Below are 18631 nucleotides of genomic sequence, written 5' to 3'. Positions count from 1 at the left end.
TGTTAAATAAAAATTTGGTAGCAGCATATCAAAACTGCTACTACGGCAACAAAGTGAGGGAAATGTGTTCGAACTACAAAGTAGTGACAAACACCACTTCCCATTCCTTTCTGTTCTTTTGCCCGTCTTCTCACTCCAGGAGAACCTAATCACCTGGTCCAATCTCATGGACTCCCATCCCCGTTCACCCCACACCTGCCTCGTCAATGCCTGATTATGACCAATTGTCACTTTCACAGAACACCAGCAAGTATTTATTGAGTAATTAAGCTGACAGAACTTATTACATTTCTAAAAATGATTAAGTTCCTTGACCATGAAAAAGTGAGTTTCCATTTTAACCAACCCCCCTCCCCAAACACTGCCCAAGGGCATGGGATTCTGAAGGCAATCACACAAATTCATTCTCAACTATGGCATCATGCTCCAGTCTCAATTAGTTTCTGCAGGGTTCCTGGAATTGGGGGTGAAGTGGCTCTTGAGAGGTTCCCAGCATTTGTAGTAGTTCTCATCCAGACAGTTAGAGGTCTTCAGCCCCCACTTGGTGACGGCCATATTTAGGGAAGACTCAAACATAAATGCCTGTAGGGAATGGGGATGGAGACAAGAAAGAGGAAGTGAGGTGTATAATAAAACACATTTGACCAGATGTCAAGAGAGAAGGTATGGGTAGGTAGACTCTTTGAGTAATAAATCACATGTGCTTGCATGGGAAGGAGAAAATACTCAAGCCTTGGGTTCTGACTCTGGTCCTGCTACTTACAAGTGGGTGATAGCTTGTATGAAACCCTCAGCTTCTCTGACATTCAAGTTTTATTCTTACTAAACTGGAGTTGGGCACATAAGCATCACATTGTTCTTGTAGCACCATGGAGCTAAATTTGCTAGATCCAAGGGCAGAGGTGGGAGAGTCCTGGGATTATTCTTTTCAGGGGCCATTATGGTGGCTATGTCCATGTGAGAGAGAACATAATTCCCATTTAACAGATGAGGAAACTAGGGTTCAGAGCTGGGAAGTGACTGTCTAAGATGGTAGTAATGAGAAGTTGCAGATTTGGGATTTGAGCCTTTCTTTTGCAGGACTCTGACCAAGAGATAGGCTAGGGAAGGGGAAAGAAGGAAAAGAGAGTGAGGAGGCAGGAAGAAGGGAGCAGGAATGGCTGTTGCACTTTTAAAAGCCCTGTCCCAGAAGGTTCTGAATGGTGGGTGTCCTTTTATGTTCAGGCAGGTTTTGTCTGCAACAGAAAGCATATGCAAGTGCCCTGTGCATCCTTGACATTCCAGCTTCACCTACTGCTGATTTTCTGACCAATTATGGCTTTAAAAAAAACAAAACCCTACAATTCTTATGTACTCATATTGTTGGAAATTCTAAAAATACAGATGGACAAAAGGAAGATAAAAATTCTCTTTGTGCCACAACTCAGAGAACCCCTGTTAATGTCTGGCATACATTCTAATATGTATTAACTTCTTTTTGTCTATAATGATAGAGATGATGGTCCCTGTTTGACTTTCCATGACAAGCTTGATGTGAGGTGTTGGACATGTTATAAAGCACTAGTCAGATATAAAGATCATTATTATGGACATAATTATTGTTGTCTCTTTGCTAACTGCTTCTTAGGAGACTCCCTGTCTGACTGGACTAACAAAGCCCCATCCCAGCTGAGCTATGAAGGCAGTATTATAAAGTTAATTTATTCCAAAGTAGTATAAGGATAAGGCATGTGGATGAGCCTGGATCCAAATTACATAATGGGAAAAGGGGAGGGAGACCCAAAGTCTTGTTCCTCATAAAAACAGCCCTGTCCCGTGCTTCACTGTTGCAGAACACTGCTCCCTGGTAACATTATCCAAAGCCAGGTTGGGCATTCAAGGTTACTAAGTGGTAACTATGGGCTAGCCTGTGTACCTCTAGGAACTTTCGGAGGTAGTAGCTTAAGATGATGAATATCTCATAGAGCTCTCACACAGAGATGAAAGTGTTCCACAGAAACTGCAAAGGCCCTTGCAAGGGGAAACAGAGCTGAGGTCTGGCAGATGGGACTCACACCCTGCCCCTGAAGATAAGCTTCATTGACTCTGGTCCTTGAGTTGGGACTGAAAGCAATCTGCGTTGTGTTGGGTAGAGGGGCAGATAAACTCTCTGCTCAGGTAGTTTGCAAGCTGGGCATGGAGTCAGGCCGGTCTGTGCTATTGATTTTAAAGTCAGGTAACATTGAAGGCATTGGTTTAAAAATGTAAAGCAAGTTTGCATATGATGTTACATAAAATTACTCCTTGTGGTTCATAAACTCTACCTCCAAGAATGCAAAAATAAAATGAAATCAAGTACCGCAGCCAACTGCAATTGTGTTCAGTTTCATTGTTTACAGCATGACACAGGAGGAATACAAAATAGCTTTTAAATCTCATCAGTTTCATCCCTTGCCAAAGGAGAGCAAAAGAAAATGAGAGAACTGCTGCTCACCAGCCCTGACTATAGTCAGGCAAACGCTTCCTGACCCTCCTGGGCTTGAGAAACCAGCTAAAAGTGACATCCTGCAAACCCTACTGCTGTGGTCCTGGAGGATGACTTCAAAAAGCAGGGACTCTGAGACAGAATATATATATATAGATTATATATACAGGGCCACATACAGATGAGGGAAGACTCCTGACACAGTATTAATAATGTCCCCCCTTTTGTCTGAACAGTGTGGCCCAGTCAGCAGGGTTAAATCACAGCCACCAGCTTCACGGGATGCCCTAACTTTTCTACAGATGGAGAGAACGAAGCACAGAGAAGTTATGTAAATTCCTCAAGGTCACACAGGAACCAAGAGCTAGAATTCAAACCTAGACCTGACTCCAAGTACAAAGCTCTTTTTATCCTAACATATCAGGCATCTAGTATACACACAGGGTGTGTGCATACACAGGTGGGAACATACAGACAGACACTCTCCTCTCCAGACTTCTCCTCTGTGACTTTGGAGGAAAAAAATAGCCATTCCTCTCAACAAGGTTGGGGATATCAGAGACCACCAGAGCCTCATATCTAACTTGCTTACCATGGTGCCATCAGCAATCCTCTCAGGTGCCAGCTTGGCTTTGCTGGCCTTCTCAAAGCAGTTGGCATCAGGCCCATGGGGAGTCATTGGACTGTGCAGGCTGCCTCCCCCTGGCAGGAACCCACCTTGCTTTGCCTCATAGTGACCTTTGATGAGTCCCATGAATTCACTCATGCAGTTCCCTGGGAAGATTGAAAAAGTATTTTTATTATCCAAGGCAAGGACCCCAAACACTGAGACTTCTCAAACATTATTTCCACAGAATGTCAAGAAGAGAGGAGAATCATAAAATTTCATAGAAGTAATAAAGAACATAGACAGGAAAACAACCACAAAACATTCATTAGTGTGGAATTCTTGGTATGCAAAGTCCTACTCCGTGGCTATGTAGATTAACAGAAGTCTTAGGTTTCACTGCCTGAACGAACTTATGCTAGATCTAAAGAAAAGCAGGGCCCAAACACAAATTTTAATAATAAGTAACATACAAATCATGATAAAGAGTGAATGTACTCCATCATCTAGGCTTACAAGCCCCATATAAAAATTATCCACTTTCCCAGATCTGAATTCCTTCCCAAATAGCCTCACGGTAGTACAGGGCATCACCATATTTCTGGTTACAAATTAGAAAATTAAAGTGGTGTGTGTGTGTGTGTGTGTGTGTGTGTGTGTGTGTGTGTGTGTGTGTGTGTGTGTACATTGCTGGAAATGGGATATAAGGAAAGAACCCTGGACTTGGAGTCCATTATCAAATAATAATTTGTGTGAAAAAACCTTATTATCTATAATCTAATCCATAAATACTATATATTTTAACAAATATCTTCTGTATCTGAATCTAATATCATCTTATTCTTTCATTTTCCAAAATGCTTCTTAGATTCATTCCTTTTCCATTGACATTCTCTTCAAAGAACCTGAAAATCTTAATACTGGAAGGGATCCCTGAAAAAAAAGTGAAAGTGTTAGTCATTCGTTCGTGTTCAACATTTTGTGACCCCATGGACTGTAGCCCGCCAGGCTCCTCTCTCCATGGAATTCTCCAGGCAAGAATACTGGGATGAGTAGCCATTCCCTTCTCTAGGGAATCTTCCCAACCCAGGGATCAAACTCAGGTCTCCTGCATTGCAGGCAGATTCTTTACTATCTGAGCCACCAGGGAAGACCAAGGGATTCCATACTTTTACTCAATACAGAAATAATCTGTATATCATTCCTGATAAATAACCTGCATGCCTCCTGTGAATTGAAGTGCTCTACTCAACAAAGGAATCTGTCATATTACTGAAGACTCTGGGCATCAGAAAGTTCTCCTAAGTCAAATGGAAATTTGCTTTCATGTAAAGTTGAGTATATTGGTCCTAGTTGTGCCTCCTGGAATCAACAAAATTTGACAAAAATCACCATGTTCCCACTCTTTCTATCTTACATTTCTGTTTAAACAAAGCTTTTTATTTAGAGCAAGAATTAAAAGAAACACAACACCTTGAAAACATCTACTCATCTATGCATACATCCATTCATCTGTCCATTCCCCTCCCTATTCATCTACCTATCCATCCAACCAGCATATATGGACACTGTGCTAAGTACTGTGATAGAAATGAGTAAGAAGCAGCCTCTTGAATGTTCCTCATAGTCTTAGTCAGTCCTGTGAGAGTGCTGACACTGCAAATCATAGACAGAGTAGAGAGATATGGAAGGTACTGGCAAACATTGCAAAGCTAAACATTTGACTTGATAAATACTCCACTCCTCTTCCCTACATGTGAATATAGTCAAGTGGCAAAATACTTGTCGGTCAGTTCAGTCGCTCAGTCATGTCCGACTCTGCAACCCCATGGACTGCAGCACGCCAGGCTTCCTTGTCTATCACCAACTCCTGGAGCTTGCTCAAACTCATGTCCATCGAGTTGGTGATGCCATCCAACCATCTCATCCTCTGTTCTCCCCTTCTCTTCCTTGTGGAACTGCCCAAACAACATTTTGCCCAGAAACCAAAATGTTGCTGCAGGCCCCTGCAGAAAACGCAAGACCTAGATTATATAGCACTACTTGTTTCTCCATGAAGCAGAAATAGAGGGGGAAAGGTAACTGTAAGCATATAGTGTCTACATTTTAAAAGCAGTTCTGCTCATGCCTTAAATATTCTGGCATACTCCTCTATCTAGTATGTGTCCTCAGGGTCACCTTCAAGGCTTAATTTTAAGAAGAGAGCAAGAATGAGTTCAGCTTTGATCTGAATATGAATTTAGGTAGCAATGAGTTGGTGATGACATTTCTACATCATTTTCTATATTTCAAAGGACAGTGGGAAGGTAGACCTTGCCTTTTTGATTAATGCTGAATCCAGTCGACTAAGGTGCATTAAGATGACTGGAGGCAATATTTCTACAGAAATCATTCTCCACTTCTGTAAAGTCACATCAAAGTAGCAAAGATTTTGGTTATTGCTAAAGCATTATTTTTAATGTCTCTGGTAAAAAATAATTTCTAACTCAGGGTTCTGTGGTTTTTCCAACTAACTCAGGGCAATCAAGCCTTTCTGAGATCTGTCTCTCCTGAGCCAAATTTATTTCAGAGTTCTTTATAAAAAAGAAGTTACAAGAGGCATTCATGAGGTCACTTGTTTCAGGCAGTCTGAATTACAAATTAAAGTCAAGCAGTGGGTTGAGCGCTGTAGCAGAGTAGGGAACCTGGATGGGGAAGACAAGCCCCAGGCCAGCATATCTCAGCATGTGGTCTGTGGAGCTCCGGCATCAGAATCCCTGACTTGCTAGTTCAAAATGCAGATTCTGAGGTTCCACCTCAACACCAACTAGTTCAACTCTCTGATAGCAGACCTGTGGGAATTTTTTTTAAAGGCATTCTATTAATAAGTGATTTTTATATCCTCTAATGCTCTCAAAGTGTGGTTCCTGGAATAGCTGCATTAACATTACTCAGGAATTTGTTACAAATGCAAATTTTCATGGAGGGAGGTCCAAGAGGGACGGGATAGATGGATACATCTGGCTGATTCACTTCATGGTACAGCAGAAACTAACACAACATGGGAAAGCAATTATACTACCATTTAAAAAAGAAAAAACATCCCACAGATTCTCAGGCCCTACACTGTATACTCTGAGGGTGGGTCCAAGGAATCCATGTTTTAACTCTCCAGGTGACACTGACATATGTTAAAATTTGAAAACCAGTGTCTCTGGCGTATACAGCACCCTCCATAAAGAACTATGTGAAATAGGGAAGTACCAAGGATTAGTATGTTAGGGTCAGACTATAATTCAGACCAAGCCTCTCGTCTTGACAACAGGTCCTCTAGGGGACTAACTTCCAGGAGGAGAAGAGTTAGGACATGTGATGGGCTTGATATTCCTCAGAAAGGACAAAATTTGTTGTATTTCTATTCGCAAAGTATCTGGTGTCTTTGAAGTGTTAAACCAATTGCATCCTTTTCAGCTGATGTCACCTGAAAAAGGCAATGCTGACATTTGACCACGAAGTGACCTTCTTTCATTCTGAAGGCCTTTGTCCTCCACCCTCTGAAACACTTACATTGCTCATTTTAGTCAAAGCCCTGGCACCTGGGCACATACAGACAAGAGCCCCAGAGGGACAAAGTGCTGAGGTTAACTAAAGAAAGGGGCTTTTTAAAAAAGAATGTTACAGCTGAAATGCACCTCAGAGTCTTTCCAGAACTTTGTGTACAAAAGTGCAATATCCAGGAAGAAGAATTGTGCATTGACATTTAGGTTGAATTTATAGCTAGCTACTGCACAATTAAAAATGCTACCTTCATTAAGTACACCATGAGGTACCTTATTCATTCTTGGTGATGCATTCACCTACTAAATAAATATTTATTGGATGCATATCATGCACTGGGCACTGTGCTAGGGACATCCATTAAAGCCCATGACTGTCTGCTCTGGCATCAGACTGTCTTCACGTCCAGTACTTCATCAATACTTCACTGACTCCACCACTTAACTAGCTGTGAGGACTTGACCCTTCACAGCTCAGTTGCATCTTCTTAAAAAAAAAAAAAGAAAGGATAATGATACATATCTCTAACAACAGTTATGAGAAATAAATGTGTTAATACTTTTGAAGAACTTATTACAGAGTCATAAAGAAAGGGTCAATAATTTTTAATTTCCCTGGTGGCTCAGCCAATAAAGAATCTGCCTGTAATGCAGGAGACCCAGGTTCAATCCCTGGGTCGGGAAGATCCCCTGAAGAATGGAATGGCTACCCATTCCAGTATTCTTGCCTGGAGAATTCCATGGACAGAGGAGTCTGGTGGGCTACAGTCCATGGGGTTGCAAAGAGTCAGACATGACCAAGCGACTAACACTTTCACTTTTCACCAAATAAAAATAATATTAATAAAATTAAAATAATAGATTTGATAAGTTCTGTTCTAGATAACAACTGCTTTGCAGAAACTGCTTCCAGAATAGGATCTTTCCCCTGGTGTGGACTGCAATCTGCTTTACCCTTCCAAAACCATTGGAGAAGGCACACTTTATTGGCTCTTGAGCCAGACTGAGATAATGAACTCTCCCAAAACAACGAACTAAGCAACAACAGCCCACAGATCCACTTCCCTTTACACCTGAAATGTAAGGAAATGTCTTGCTGCAAGCTTCACCAGCCTTTGTGCCTCCCTTTGGGGCCAGAGGAACTGGGCTCTAGGCATTACACAGGGTTTTCTCTTCAGAGTCAACACGCCACTGCCAACTTGATGCCAAACATCACAAGTTGTGATGTTTAAGAAGTTAACAGTCTAGGGAGCAGCACTGGGCCTTGGGAGGCGGGATTCTGAACTGTAGCCAGGGCAGGACATCTTGCCTCTAGAAATACCTCTAGCAGTGTTCCCCAGGGTTCATGTTGACCACTTGGCTGTCTCTCTCTCTCTCTTTTTTTTCCCCCAAATGTAACTTGGCAAATGACTTACTGTGGTAATAAGGAGGCCTGAAGGTCTTATCAGCAACCCCCCATCGAGGTGGGAAGATGACAAAATCAGCGATGGCCACTCCAGGGCGTACAGACTTAGCAGTCAATACCGTGAAAATGGATGGGTCCTGGGAAAGGAAGGACAAAAAGAGCCTGAAGACATGATGAAAGGGGAGGTGACCAACAATGACACACATCCCCCATGCTGAAGGGGTTTTCGAGTGACACTGTAATTTCTGATCAAACTGCAGGCCAGGCTACGAAGTCTGGGCTTGTCATCGAGGTGCAGTAATCACTCACTTGACTTTCCCCTCTTGCTGTGCTTGAAGCAAAATAAATTAACAGCGGCCAAGGGGATTCTGAGCAGCTTTTTCACCCTGCTGAGCCCCCATTTCATGTAAGTACTACCCTGTGGGTCTGAGAACCAGCAGTGCCTGCCTCCCAACCTCAGGTCAGGGTGACTGGAGCTGGCATGTGCTGCAGGGAGCTCTTGGCAGAAGGGATGCTCAAAGTGAGGTGGAAATAGAAATAAAATAATATCTGAGTGTTGGGATAGATGTAGGATGCACATCTCTTTGGAGGAATCACTGAGATTCCAGACGGTATCTTCATGGCTTTTTATCCTTGTTTGACTCTCAGGCCTAAAATATTAATACATCACTCATCTGGATGGTGGTAGTGTAGAGGGGAATAGGTTGGGGGACAATATTATAATTTGAAAAGAATGTTAGAGTCTTTCAGTGTTTGTAAAGAATGTTAGACTCTTTCAGTGGAAAGATTGAGATTCAAATTTAATGGCAATCAGTGTGATCAGGTCTGCTTTCTGATGTCATTGAGGGTTGGGGATTCAAAGATGACTGAACTCTATTCCTGGCCCTTCAGCACCATTGGTGGTGGTGGCAAGTGTGTGTTAAGGGGACAGAAGGAGTAATGAAATAAGTGTCTGAAGAATCACAGCAAGGTGCCAAGGGCAATCTATCTTTGTAAATAGAGATCCAAAGGGGTACAGAGTGCTTATCTCTTCCTGAGAAGATCAGGGAAGGCTTCACAAGGGAGGTGATATTTGAGGTGGGTCCTGAAGAATGAATGCAGGAAGAAAGAAAAAGAGAGGGAATAAGAAAAGGAGGGAAGGAGGAAGGTAGGAAAAAAGGAAGGGAAGGGAAGGAAAGGAAGGAAAAGCAAAAAGGCATTTTAAGCATAGAAAACAGGAAAGACATCAAAATGCACAGAGATTTTGTTAAGAAGCAAGAAAACTAAAGCCCAGAGTGCATTGGCAGGAGGGAGAGAGGCAGAGGTGGTCCTGGGAAATAAGTCCAGGGCCAGATGGTGACGAGCATAGGATACCACGCTTCAAAGCTCAGACATAATCCTAAACCACAGGGAGCCTGCAAAGGTTTGTAACGTAGCATTAGAAAGATCAGGTCTGAATTTTGGGAAAATGACTATAGCAGCAGTACAAAGGAGAATGTCTGTGTAAATGCACATCAAGAAACCCTTAATGCTGCGAGAATGAATACTTCTTCATCTGTCATGAGAAATGATCTGAAACTGTTAAAAGGCAGTGAGGCTCAAAAAAAGCTCTTTCAGTGTCTCGGGATCCTTTTTTTTTTTTTTTTTTGCTGCTTTGGGCATGATGCCTCATTTTCTTGTCTCTTGGTTTTATCGAGTTGCTGCTCTTCAGAAAGGTAGTTTTGAGCCCCAAGAGGTAAACTGAACTGGCTTAGAGTAATCTTTCTGTCTTTGGTTCTCTGACTTCTGCTGTAATTGTCCCTCCAGTTTGTGGGTTAAGTTAATCTATTATGCAAAGTGAACTTTCCCCCAGGATCTCAGAACTAGCACTTTATCATGAAAGTGGGTCCTTAGGGGCCTGCACTGTAGACTGGGGACCTATTTTCAGCCCCTGATTGAGTGAAAAATATGACCGAGTTCATACTCTAGAATTTCTTTGGTTTAAATTCAAGCACTGAATGTTACGAGTAACTTCAGAAGAGAGCTGTCAGTCCCATCTCAGCTAAAAAGAGCCAGGAGTAGAAGTTCTGAAGTGGGCAGGCAGACTTCTGGTATTTATGAGGACAGAGAAATTTCCAAATTCAGAAATTTTCCTTTCTCAATACTCCATCACTGATATTAGCAGTTGGTTTTCTTATTGGGATACATTGTCTAGGAGGAAATCGTGTTCTTAGCCAGGAAGGAAAGTTACTGTGAATACCCTGTAGAGAACTGAGCTGTGTGGCAGGGTGAATGCTGAGTGTCTAGTCTTGATCTCCCTCTGGTAGGTTGTTTACTCCATCACTGAAGCCTTGCAGCAGATGTTTCAAATTCCTGTCAGCACAATGACAGGTGACTTAAGTCTCGGGCTTCCAAGGCAACACTGGAAAGGTTAAATCTGTGAACACCAGGTGTCTACTGTGGACCTGTCCAGCCTAAAGGGACCCTCTCCCCAGGGTTCCTCCATGGGCCAGACTTACTGCGTGGTCAAAGGCCACTGAATTGATGACCATAAAGTTCTCCAAGTTGTACTTGTAGGGGGTGTAATTCCCATGCCAAGCCACAACATTGAATGGGGAGACATCCTAAGTGACAAAAAGAAAAAGCAGGAGAGGGTGATTTTAGCACATAGTGCTTTTGTAGCTATGATTCCTCAGTTTGTACTTGGCATTACTGTCTCTTGATTTGATTCTATTCGCATAACTTAATAATACCATTCTTTGGGAGAAATATCACCCTGAATCATCTTATGGTTGCTTCACTTTCTCTCAAACTGTCCTCCCTGTGCCACTGACCCTATTCTTCCAGTACATCAGTTATAGCTGCCTCTGATCACATGTGCAGCAGAAGCATGGCCAAGTAGTGCCTTTTCAACAATACTAATGCAATGCTGAGAATCTGTGGATGCCAGCAATTCTTTGACAACCTAGGCCACCATCTGGGTTTCCCGGTGCCGAGGGCAGGCACTGGCTGTGACTGCTCTCCAAGTAACTACTGCTCAAAGGAGCGTCTGGTAGATGTAGTGCCTGGATTGGTGAGTGAGGATGGTGAGGAGTTCTCTGAGTCCCAGCCCCAAGGACTTGAGATTTCAGAGCAATCCTAAGGTGATGCTTCTTGGGTCTGCCCTAAGAGAGGATCAGTGTTCTGCTATAGGAAAGTAGTCAGGCTAGCAAGTCCAGGTGATACAGTCCATGGAGATCAGTCTCCCAGGGCACAGATCATGGTACACAAGGGAGAACAACCTTCATAGAGTTCACTTAGAAAGTGGAAACCCATGGAGCTGCTGGCCACCTCTAGAATGGTGCTTCTCTGTCAAATGTATATCATATACAATACAGGGAATATGCTTTAAATGAATGTGATTTCCACACTGAATTTCCAGAGGTTATCATTTATGCCAGGCTGGAGTAGTATCTAAGCATGTTCATTTTAAACAAGCCACCCTGAGAATTTCTGATGCAAATGGTCTCTGAACTACATTTTAAGAAATCCAATCTAGAGAATATGAGGGTGACTATGTATCAATGAAGATGGCAATTAACCCTCAGAAGTTAATTTTAAATGCCAAACTCATTGGCCTCTGCTAGTTAGCATATCTTCTAGTTGCTGTCCAAAGAAAATAACATGCCTTAGCAACATATAAGCGATAAGTTAAATGGGCAAAAATAAATCAAATGAATAATGGTAAATAGAATAGATCTTTGGATTATTTTTATTATATGGTTACTGTATTCTACTACATTATATATCCAGTAAATTAAGTAACAATGTATATTACATATTATATTATTATTTTAAAATTATTATTATCTATGCCTTTGTTTATCCATTGAGATTGGTCATGTTCCAGGTGGTATGGCTGTAGACAATGCCTTTGCTGATCTCCTGAGTTTACCAGTCTGGTGCTATCAACCAAGTCAAAGTAATTAACTGAGTTTTGCTTGTTTTCTATCAGTCATTGCTTATATTTGAAATATGGTGACTATTGATAAATATAAGTCTTAGATGAACTGCTATTAATTAATTTTCTTTTTCAGGCCATACTACCATGCCTGTTTATTATGTTCCCCCCACCTTTTATAGAGACCTAGATATTGTGGGGTTTTTTATTGCTTGATGAATAGAAACAGCATGACCTTTGGAGTCAGAAAGATATGGGTTTGAATGCTGATTCTGTCATTTACTGTGACATTTGGTAAGTTATCACTACCTGGACTGTTTTCAGGACTACAAACAGGGCAAATAGTACCTTATTATAGTATCTTAGTGATGTAGTAAAGATGAAATAATGTATGTAAATACTTAACACAAGCCCTGGCAATCAGAAGGTGCTTAATAATTATTCATTCCTTCCCCTGCCTGTCAAGCCACTTACTTTACCTGTCTGGCAGCAAATAGCTTGCCCTGGTATTTATTAATCACAGTGTAACCACCTGGCACTTGGCGATCTTCATACCAGGCAACAGGTATCAAGAAATCACGAGGATTGGCCAAGCCATTGGCTCCTAGAATATAATGATCCAGAAGTCTTTTAGACACTTTTGAAATCACACAGGAAAGATGCCACTGTTGCACAAAGAGAAAGGGCTTTCTTCTATGTCAAAAGCCACTCCACAATTTGCTATCCTTGTTGAAAGACTCATTGGAATCCCAGTCTGGTACCTTTTAAGGAGGACCCAAGAAATTTGGTCAGAAAAAAGAAATCCTGAAAATATCATCACCAGCATTACCTCCTAAAGTTGTAGAGTGAATATGGTTTATAAACATTTTCCATGCATTACCTCATCATTATAGGGGATGGGAGGGGAAGAGAGGAAGAGAGTACAAAAGAGGAAAAGGGAAAATACGATAGAATACCAGACCTTTTTTCCCAAGAAAACTCTGACAACTCTAGAACTCATCGACAGTCCTTGAGAAGGAGAAGATTACACACTGTAGCCTCAGGTGTGCCTCTGCTCCTTAGACAGGACTCAAAATCAATCCACGTCTGCAACACTGCTCTGCAGCCTGACAAATCTGTCTGCCACTGAGGGAGACCTGCCTGCCCACCTTTGCATTGTGAGTGTTCCCTCCAGAGAAAGAAAATAAATCAGAAGACCAGAAATGAAAAATCTAAGTGCAAAAACATAATTTAACTCTGAGAGAAGAGACCTAGGGAGTGTTTTATCATTTCTAGTTCCTGGGGTTAAAAAAAAAAATAGGCCCCCAGCTGATTAGTAAATTATATATATTTTCCAGAGGGTACATGTGGCATGGCACCCGGAGGCTCTGCTGGCCATGGAGCAGCAGGAAACCAGACCAAAGTGGGAAGAGCGGGTGGAGAGCAGGATGACAGACGGCCCACCACGACTCCAGCTGCCTCTCGGCTGCCTCCCACCTTCCTCTGACTATCTGGATCCCCCAGGGGAGTGACCAGAAGGCACATGCTGGGCTGTCCCTGTTTTGCTCTAAAAAATCTGTTGACAAGGAAAGGGAAGAGCTGGGAGGTGTGGCCACCACCTTCAGCAAACAAGCCAAAGATGAAACCAAGGGCCAATTTCCCCAACCACTCCTGTCACTCGAGAGATGGTTTGAGAACATCCCCTCCTACCACCTTCACTTCTCAGACCCTGCTCTCTTTGTCTCCAGCTTGCCAGAAGAATCGGGGGTAGGGGACCTTGGTTCACTTTGGAAAGTTTTCATTTGCCTCATGGAGGCTGTGGTTTCTAGCTCCTTCACAGCACTGAGTGAGGCACGCTTTTTGACTCTTAAGTATGTAGATTTTGTAGAAGGTGCTCAGTAGGAATGTGACATCCATAGACTGTCTTTCTTTCAGTTCATTTCCCCTTTCCATAGCCACATAGCCCCTGCCATTATTATGGTTTTTCCCATTTTATTGTCTACTCACAAGCCACTGACAAGAAAATGATCTCTCGTCTATCCACAAAATCCATTCCCACTTGTACACTTTTTCTTAAACTGGTCCCTTTCCTCTTTATTTCTCCTCAACTTTTCATCAAGGATTAGTCATATTTTATGATTGCTATGAAGCTGTTCCTGGAAACTTTGGCTCACAGTAACCCAGACTTCATATCCTCTAGGGTGTACACTGTATAACCTGAACTCTAGTACAGATTGTCTTGCTCTCCAATGGTCTGTACACTATTCTAGAGAAAGATTTATTGTGGATTTGGCTGGATTGTTCTCTGTTATGCGTGTATGTGATGGGAAGAGGCTTGTGCCATCTTTGATGTGGTTCTGGTCATTACCCTCAGCACAACATGGGAACTGGGACAAGCTGATGAACTGATGCACTGACCAGCTAATTAATGAAGCTATCATCTCATCAAATGGGTCAACTATACCACCTGGAGCCTCTGAACTTAGAGGCCTGAAATAAGAAGTCTGTGATTGCTCAGGGGGCTCTAATATGTTCTGAAATTGCCAACTACACTTGGTCTGGAGAAGAAGTTGTCTAGAGAGGAAAGTTGCAGTTTGAGTGAGATAAGGAGGAGAGATGGATGTTTAACTTTCATGCAATTATTTGTGTCCTATAGCTCAAGTCAGGCTTAAAAGCCTGCATTGAAGATTTACCAATTGGTCCCAGGTCAGGCAACTCAAAGTGGACTCCATAAACCTCCAGGATGTAGCCTCTGGTCTCCTCGAAGACATCGATGCTGAACCGCATTCCTCTCTGGAACAGGAAGTAGACATTGGTGTGCTCTCACCAGTACCTATAGTTATAAAGAAGCTGCCCGAGAGCTACAGCCAACCTCACAGGCACAAGTAATTCTATAGTCTGCTGAGCTGTTGGAGAGGTGACCAGCTGAAAGATGAGTTTAAAAAATTTAACTTCTAATCACATATGTGACCCAAACCAATTCTAGCCTACACTTTCACTGGGTTCAGAGATAACAGTGCCCTGATTTCACCAAAATTTAAAGAAATCCATCTTCACTGCCTTCTGTCCCCTCCAGAGTATCATCCAGAGTGTGCATAAATATTCAGGAAAGTGAATTGACAATGTTCTTTGCTTTGTGATTGTGTGCTATTTTAAAACAAAGTAGGCACAGAAGCCTGCTAATCCTTCTACACAGGGAGCCTTCTGTATAACTCAAACTCCCTCCCCATTGCCCAGACATGATAGAGAAATTTCAGAGTTAGAAATAGCAGCAGCTGCAACATCTGATTGCTCCCAAATTAGGGAGAAGCTGGGAGGAGAGGGGGACACATTACCAACCTGAATGACGCAGATCTCGTTGGGCTGAACAAGCATCTTGCCAAACTCGGTGTAAATGAGAAGTTTCCCTTTCTGGGGAACTAACATAAAAGACAAGACAGCAATGAGTAACTCTTTTCATGTAAGAACCACTTCATGAAGAGTGAAAGGCTTAAGGGTGGCATTTGCTTTTTCAATCCAAATGAAAAGTGCTTCATTGAGTTTTATGGGGGAAAATGTCAGAATTGACAACTTAAGTTGGCTATTTCTAGAAAGAAAAGCATGAATGAAAAAATTGACTCTGCTTTTTTCTTATTTTTGGTTGCCAGATAAGGAGCTTGTATTTGCACAATTCTGTGGCTTGACCAGAAAGGGCAGCAGAAATAGGATGGAAAAAGACCCATCTCTGATAGTTCCAGCAGGAAGCTGGTATTTGCATGTCTAAGGTTTACATCAAAATGTTCATTCCAAAATATCAGTACTAAGATCATAAAAAAGGAATCAGGAGACCAGAGAAATCCCTGCTAGACTTTCCATCTTCACAGTTTCATGAAAATTTGTATTTATATTGCAGATTTCAATGACAGATGATCTTTACTTGGGTAAGTTTGAAGGCAAATAGAGTTATCTCAATAAGTTAATCACATGTTGATTTTACCCTGTATTTCTTTTAAGTTGCCCAGAGCTTGCAGATCAGAAAGGCCCAGAAGAAATGAGCAAAGATAGGGATACCAGGAAATAGGGTAGGGGCTTGAAGGTACAAGGAATCTTTTCCAGACCACCAATTACCTTTACACCTCAGTCGGTAGACTACATTAAATAAGACGGATTGAAAGGAAAGTAATATGTATACAATTAAAAAGCAGCTTATAACTAGGGATCAATTATCAATGAAAGGGTCTGAAATCTTTAAAACTCACCAATCAAGAGGTCTCCATCTGAATTGTAAAAACATCTGAAACATATAGAATAATTCCTATGATTTTCTATTTTAACAATGTCCAGACAAATTAATTCACTGCACAAATTATTGCTCAGTAGATAGGCTAAGCCAGGCTTAGCGCTAGGCATAAAATGATGAGCAAAATGACCTCATCTCTGCCTTCATGGAGCCTTAGAGTCTAGTAGGAAGTCAGACTGCAATCCAACAATTACAGAACCATCTCATAAACTGTAATGGTGCCATAAAAGTCCAGTTCAGGGGACTGAAAGAATAATGGACCTGATCTAGTCTGAGGCAGCAGCCAAGGTTTCCCTGAAGAGGGGATGTTTGACTTGAGATCTGAAGAAATCATCTAGGCAAGGACTTGGGGATGGGAGTGACATAGGAGAACATTTCAGGCAGAAGGCTGCTCTGAGGCAGGAGGATGGATGGAAGGTAAAAGGAACTGAATGAAGGCTAATGTATTTAATAGCTCAGGTAGAGAGAGAGAGGAGGTGCCTCATATCACACTGAACTCTGAAGGACATCCCTAGTGTCTTGTCATAGGGCCATGATCTTGGCCCTGATTCATGGCTCAGAGAAGTTAAATGGCTTGTCCAAGTTTGCTCAGCCAGGAAGAATGGACTGGGCTTTGAACACAATGGTCTGGTTTCAGAGATAGTGGGCAAAACTGTTATGATACTCTGCTTCCCAAAGAAAAGGGAAAATACCTTTTATATAAAAGTTTTTCTGATTGAAAAAAATATATAATATGTAAGTTCTCCTATTCAGGATCTTTAAGTTTACACAGTTATTAGTCTGTCAGTTTGACCTGCCACCAACAGGTAGTCCTAATGGCTGCTTAGGTAGTATGACTTTGGATTCAAGAACAACCCTGGGGAACCTTAGAAGTTAAGGATATTCTGACTCAAACCTGGTTAAAGTCTAAATGCTTCTTGGACTACTCCAGCTTTCAGTGCCCCATTATTCCTTTTCTGCTTGCATTGTTATGTGACATTCTTGCTTCCCAGGTGGTGCTAGTGGTACAGAACCCACCACCCCTCACCGCCACCCCCTGCCAGTGAAAGAGACATAAGAGACACAGTTTTGATCCCTGGGTTGGAAAGATCCCCTGGAGGAGGAAATGGCAATCCACTCCAGTATTCTTGCATGGAAAGAATCCCATGGACAGAGGAGCCTGGCGGGCTACAGTCCATGGAGCTGCAAAGAGTCAGACATGACTGAAGCAACTTAGCACCCACGCATAGGACATTCTTATTTATGTCACAGGAGTCAGTCAAGATAGAAATGCTCATTTATTGTCATTATTTTTAAATGTATTTTAAGATTGCTCTGGGGTTAAAACAAAAAAAAGCAGTAACAGAAACAACCACCCAGCCTTCACCCTCTGGGCAGCAGCTCTTAGGGAAGGGGGCTGACCTGCTGTAGGTCTGAGCACTTACCTATTCCCCATGGAGGTGTTACAGAGGAAAATGTGGACAGCAAGCCCATTGTTAGACCTGATGTCTCCAGCTCCACACAAGGTGTGCAGGCCCTGGGAAAGACCCGCACAAGAGGGAAGGGTGAATGCAGCCAGCCCTCCCCCAGGTCCCTGAGAATCAGAGGCAAGTTCTACTAGGGTCTTCCCTTTGGGACCAGGCTGCCTATGGGGAGCCTTTTATGTTTTGTAGATGGCAGCCCACCCTCATTGCTAGGCATGGCCCTAGATCTGGATTGTCTTAATGGCTCCATCAGAATTGACCTTAGAGAACATCAATTCATTACTTGATGTTTTATCAGTGTAGTGCTTAAGATCACCCTGAAATAGAGTTTCCTTTGGAGGTAAAATCAGGCCTCTAGGAAGCTTGGGGAGGAAGGTTGCCGCATTAGGGCCCAATGAATGAACCTCAGATAACACGTCACTACGTGGGCAACTGTGTGCTTACAAATAGGGTCAACCCTAATCTTTCCAGAACAGGGTAGAGGAAAGTATTCTGACCAACTGTAATCCTCTCTGCTAATAACCCACAGTCCCAAAGACCTTAACACATGGGCCTTTCTGAAAGGAGGGAGCTCTGCTCTCTAGTTATTCGTAATTCATCCAGGGTGAGGGATTTCTTTTGGTATTTTAACTCATTTTGCAAGCTTGGGGCCTGTTTAGATGAGTCTTGCACAGGGCTTGGAGCATTTAATATGGATAAAGAACTTAATAGGATACAAACAGTTTGGCCTAAGGCTGGGTACCTGGACTCTTCCCTAAGTAAGCCAAGGACTGAGGTTAGTCTGTAGAACCCTCCCCTGGCTTCTTTGAGCCCCACCTCCTTATAGCTCCTGGCCTTTCCCCTACATATGCTTTCTCTGAGCACAGATGTTCCAATACTCGCAGCACCTGTAACTAACAAGCAGAACTTCTAATCTTCATTGTACTAACCGAAGTTGCCACCCTGAGTTGATGCTATTCTAATCTAGGGATCCATTTTGGAGAGTTCATGACCTTGGATG

At 42.4% G+C, this 18631-nt stretch overlaps 1 protein-coding gene across 1 annotated transcript in view; it reads right to left on the bottom strand.

The window, feature by feature from the left end:
• Positions 1 to 234: 234 nt before the first annotated feature.
• Positions 235 to 18631, bottom strand: part of HGD (homogentisate 1,2-dioxygenase) — a 44239-nt gene continuing 25842 nt past the window's right edge. The window contains exons 6-14 of the mRNA XM_043875367.1: positions 17593 to 17684; positions 16128 to 16162; positions 15229 to 15308; positions 14583 to 14682; positions 12390 to 12514; positions 10490 to 10594; positions 8023 to 8149; positions 3057 to 3238; positions 235 to 582 (exon numbers count right to left, since the gene is read on the bottom strand). Coding sequence (XP_043731302.1) covers positions 433 to 582; positions 3057 to 3238; positions 8023 to 8149; positions 10490 to 10594; positions 12390 to 12514; positions 14583 to 14682; positions 15229 to 15308; positions 16128 to 16162; positions 17593 to 17684 — 996 coding nt within the window. The 3' untranslated portion in view covers positions 235 to 432. The remainder of the gene's footprint in view (positions 583 to 3056; positions 3239 to 8022; positions 8150 to 10489; positions 10595 to 12389; positions 12515 to 14582; positions 14683 to 15228; positions 15309 to 16127; positions 16163 to 17592; positions 17685 to 18631) is intronic.

The sequence above is a fragment of the Cervus elaphus genome, chromosome 19, assembly GCF_910594005.1.
Source record: "Cervus elaphus chromosome 19, mCerEla1.1, whole genome shotgun sequence".
Classification (NCBI taxonomy): Eukaryota; Metazoa; Chordata; class Mammalia; order Artiodactyla; family Cervidae; genus Cervus; species Cervus elaphus.
Note: the sequence above shows the minus strand (reverse complement) of the source record. Positions and strands in the feature narration are given on the sequence as shown.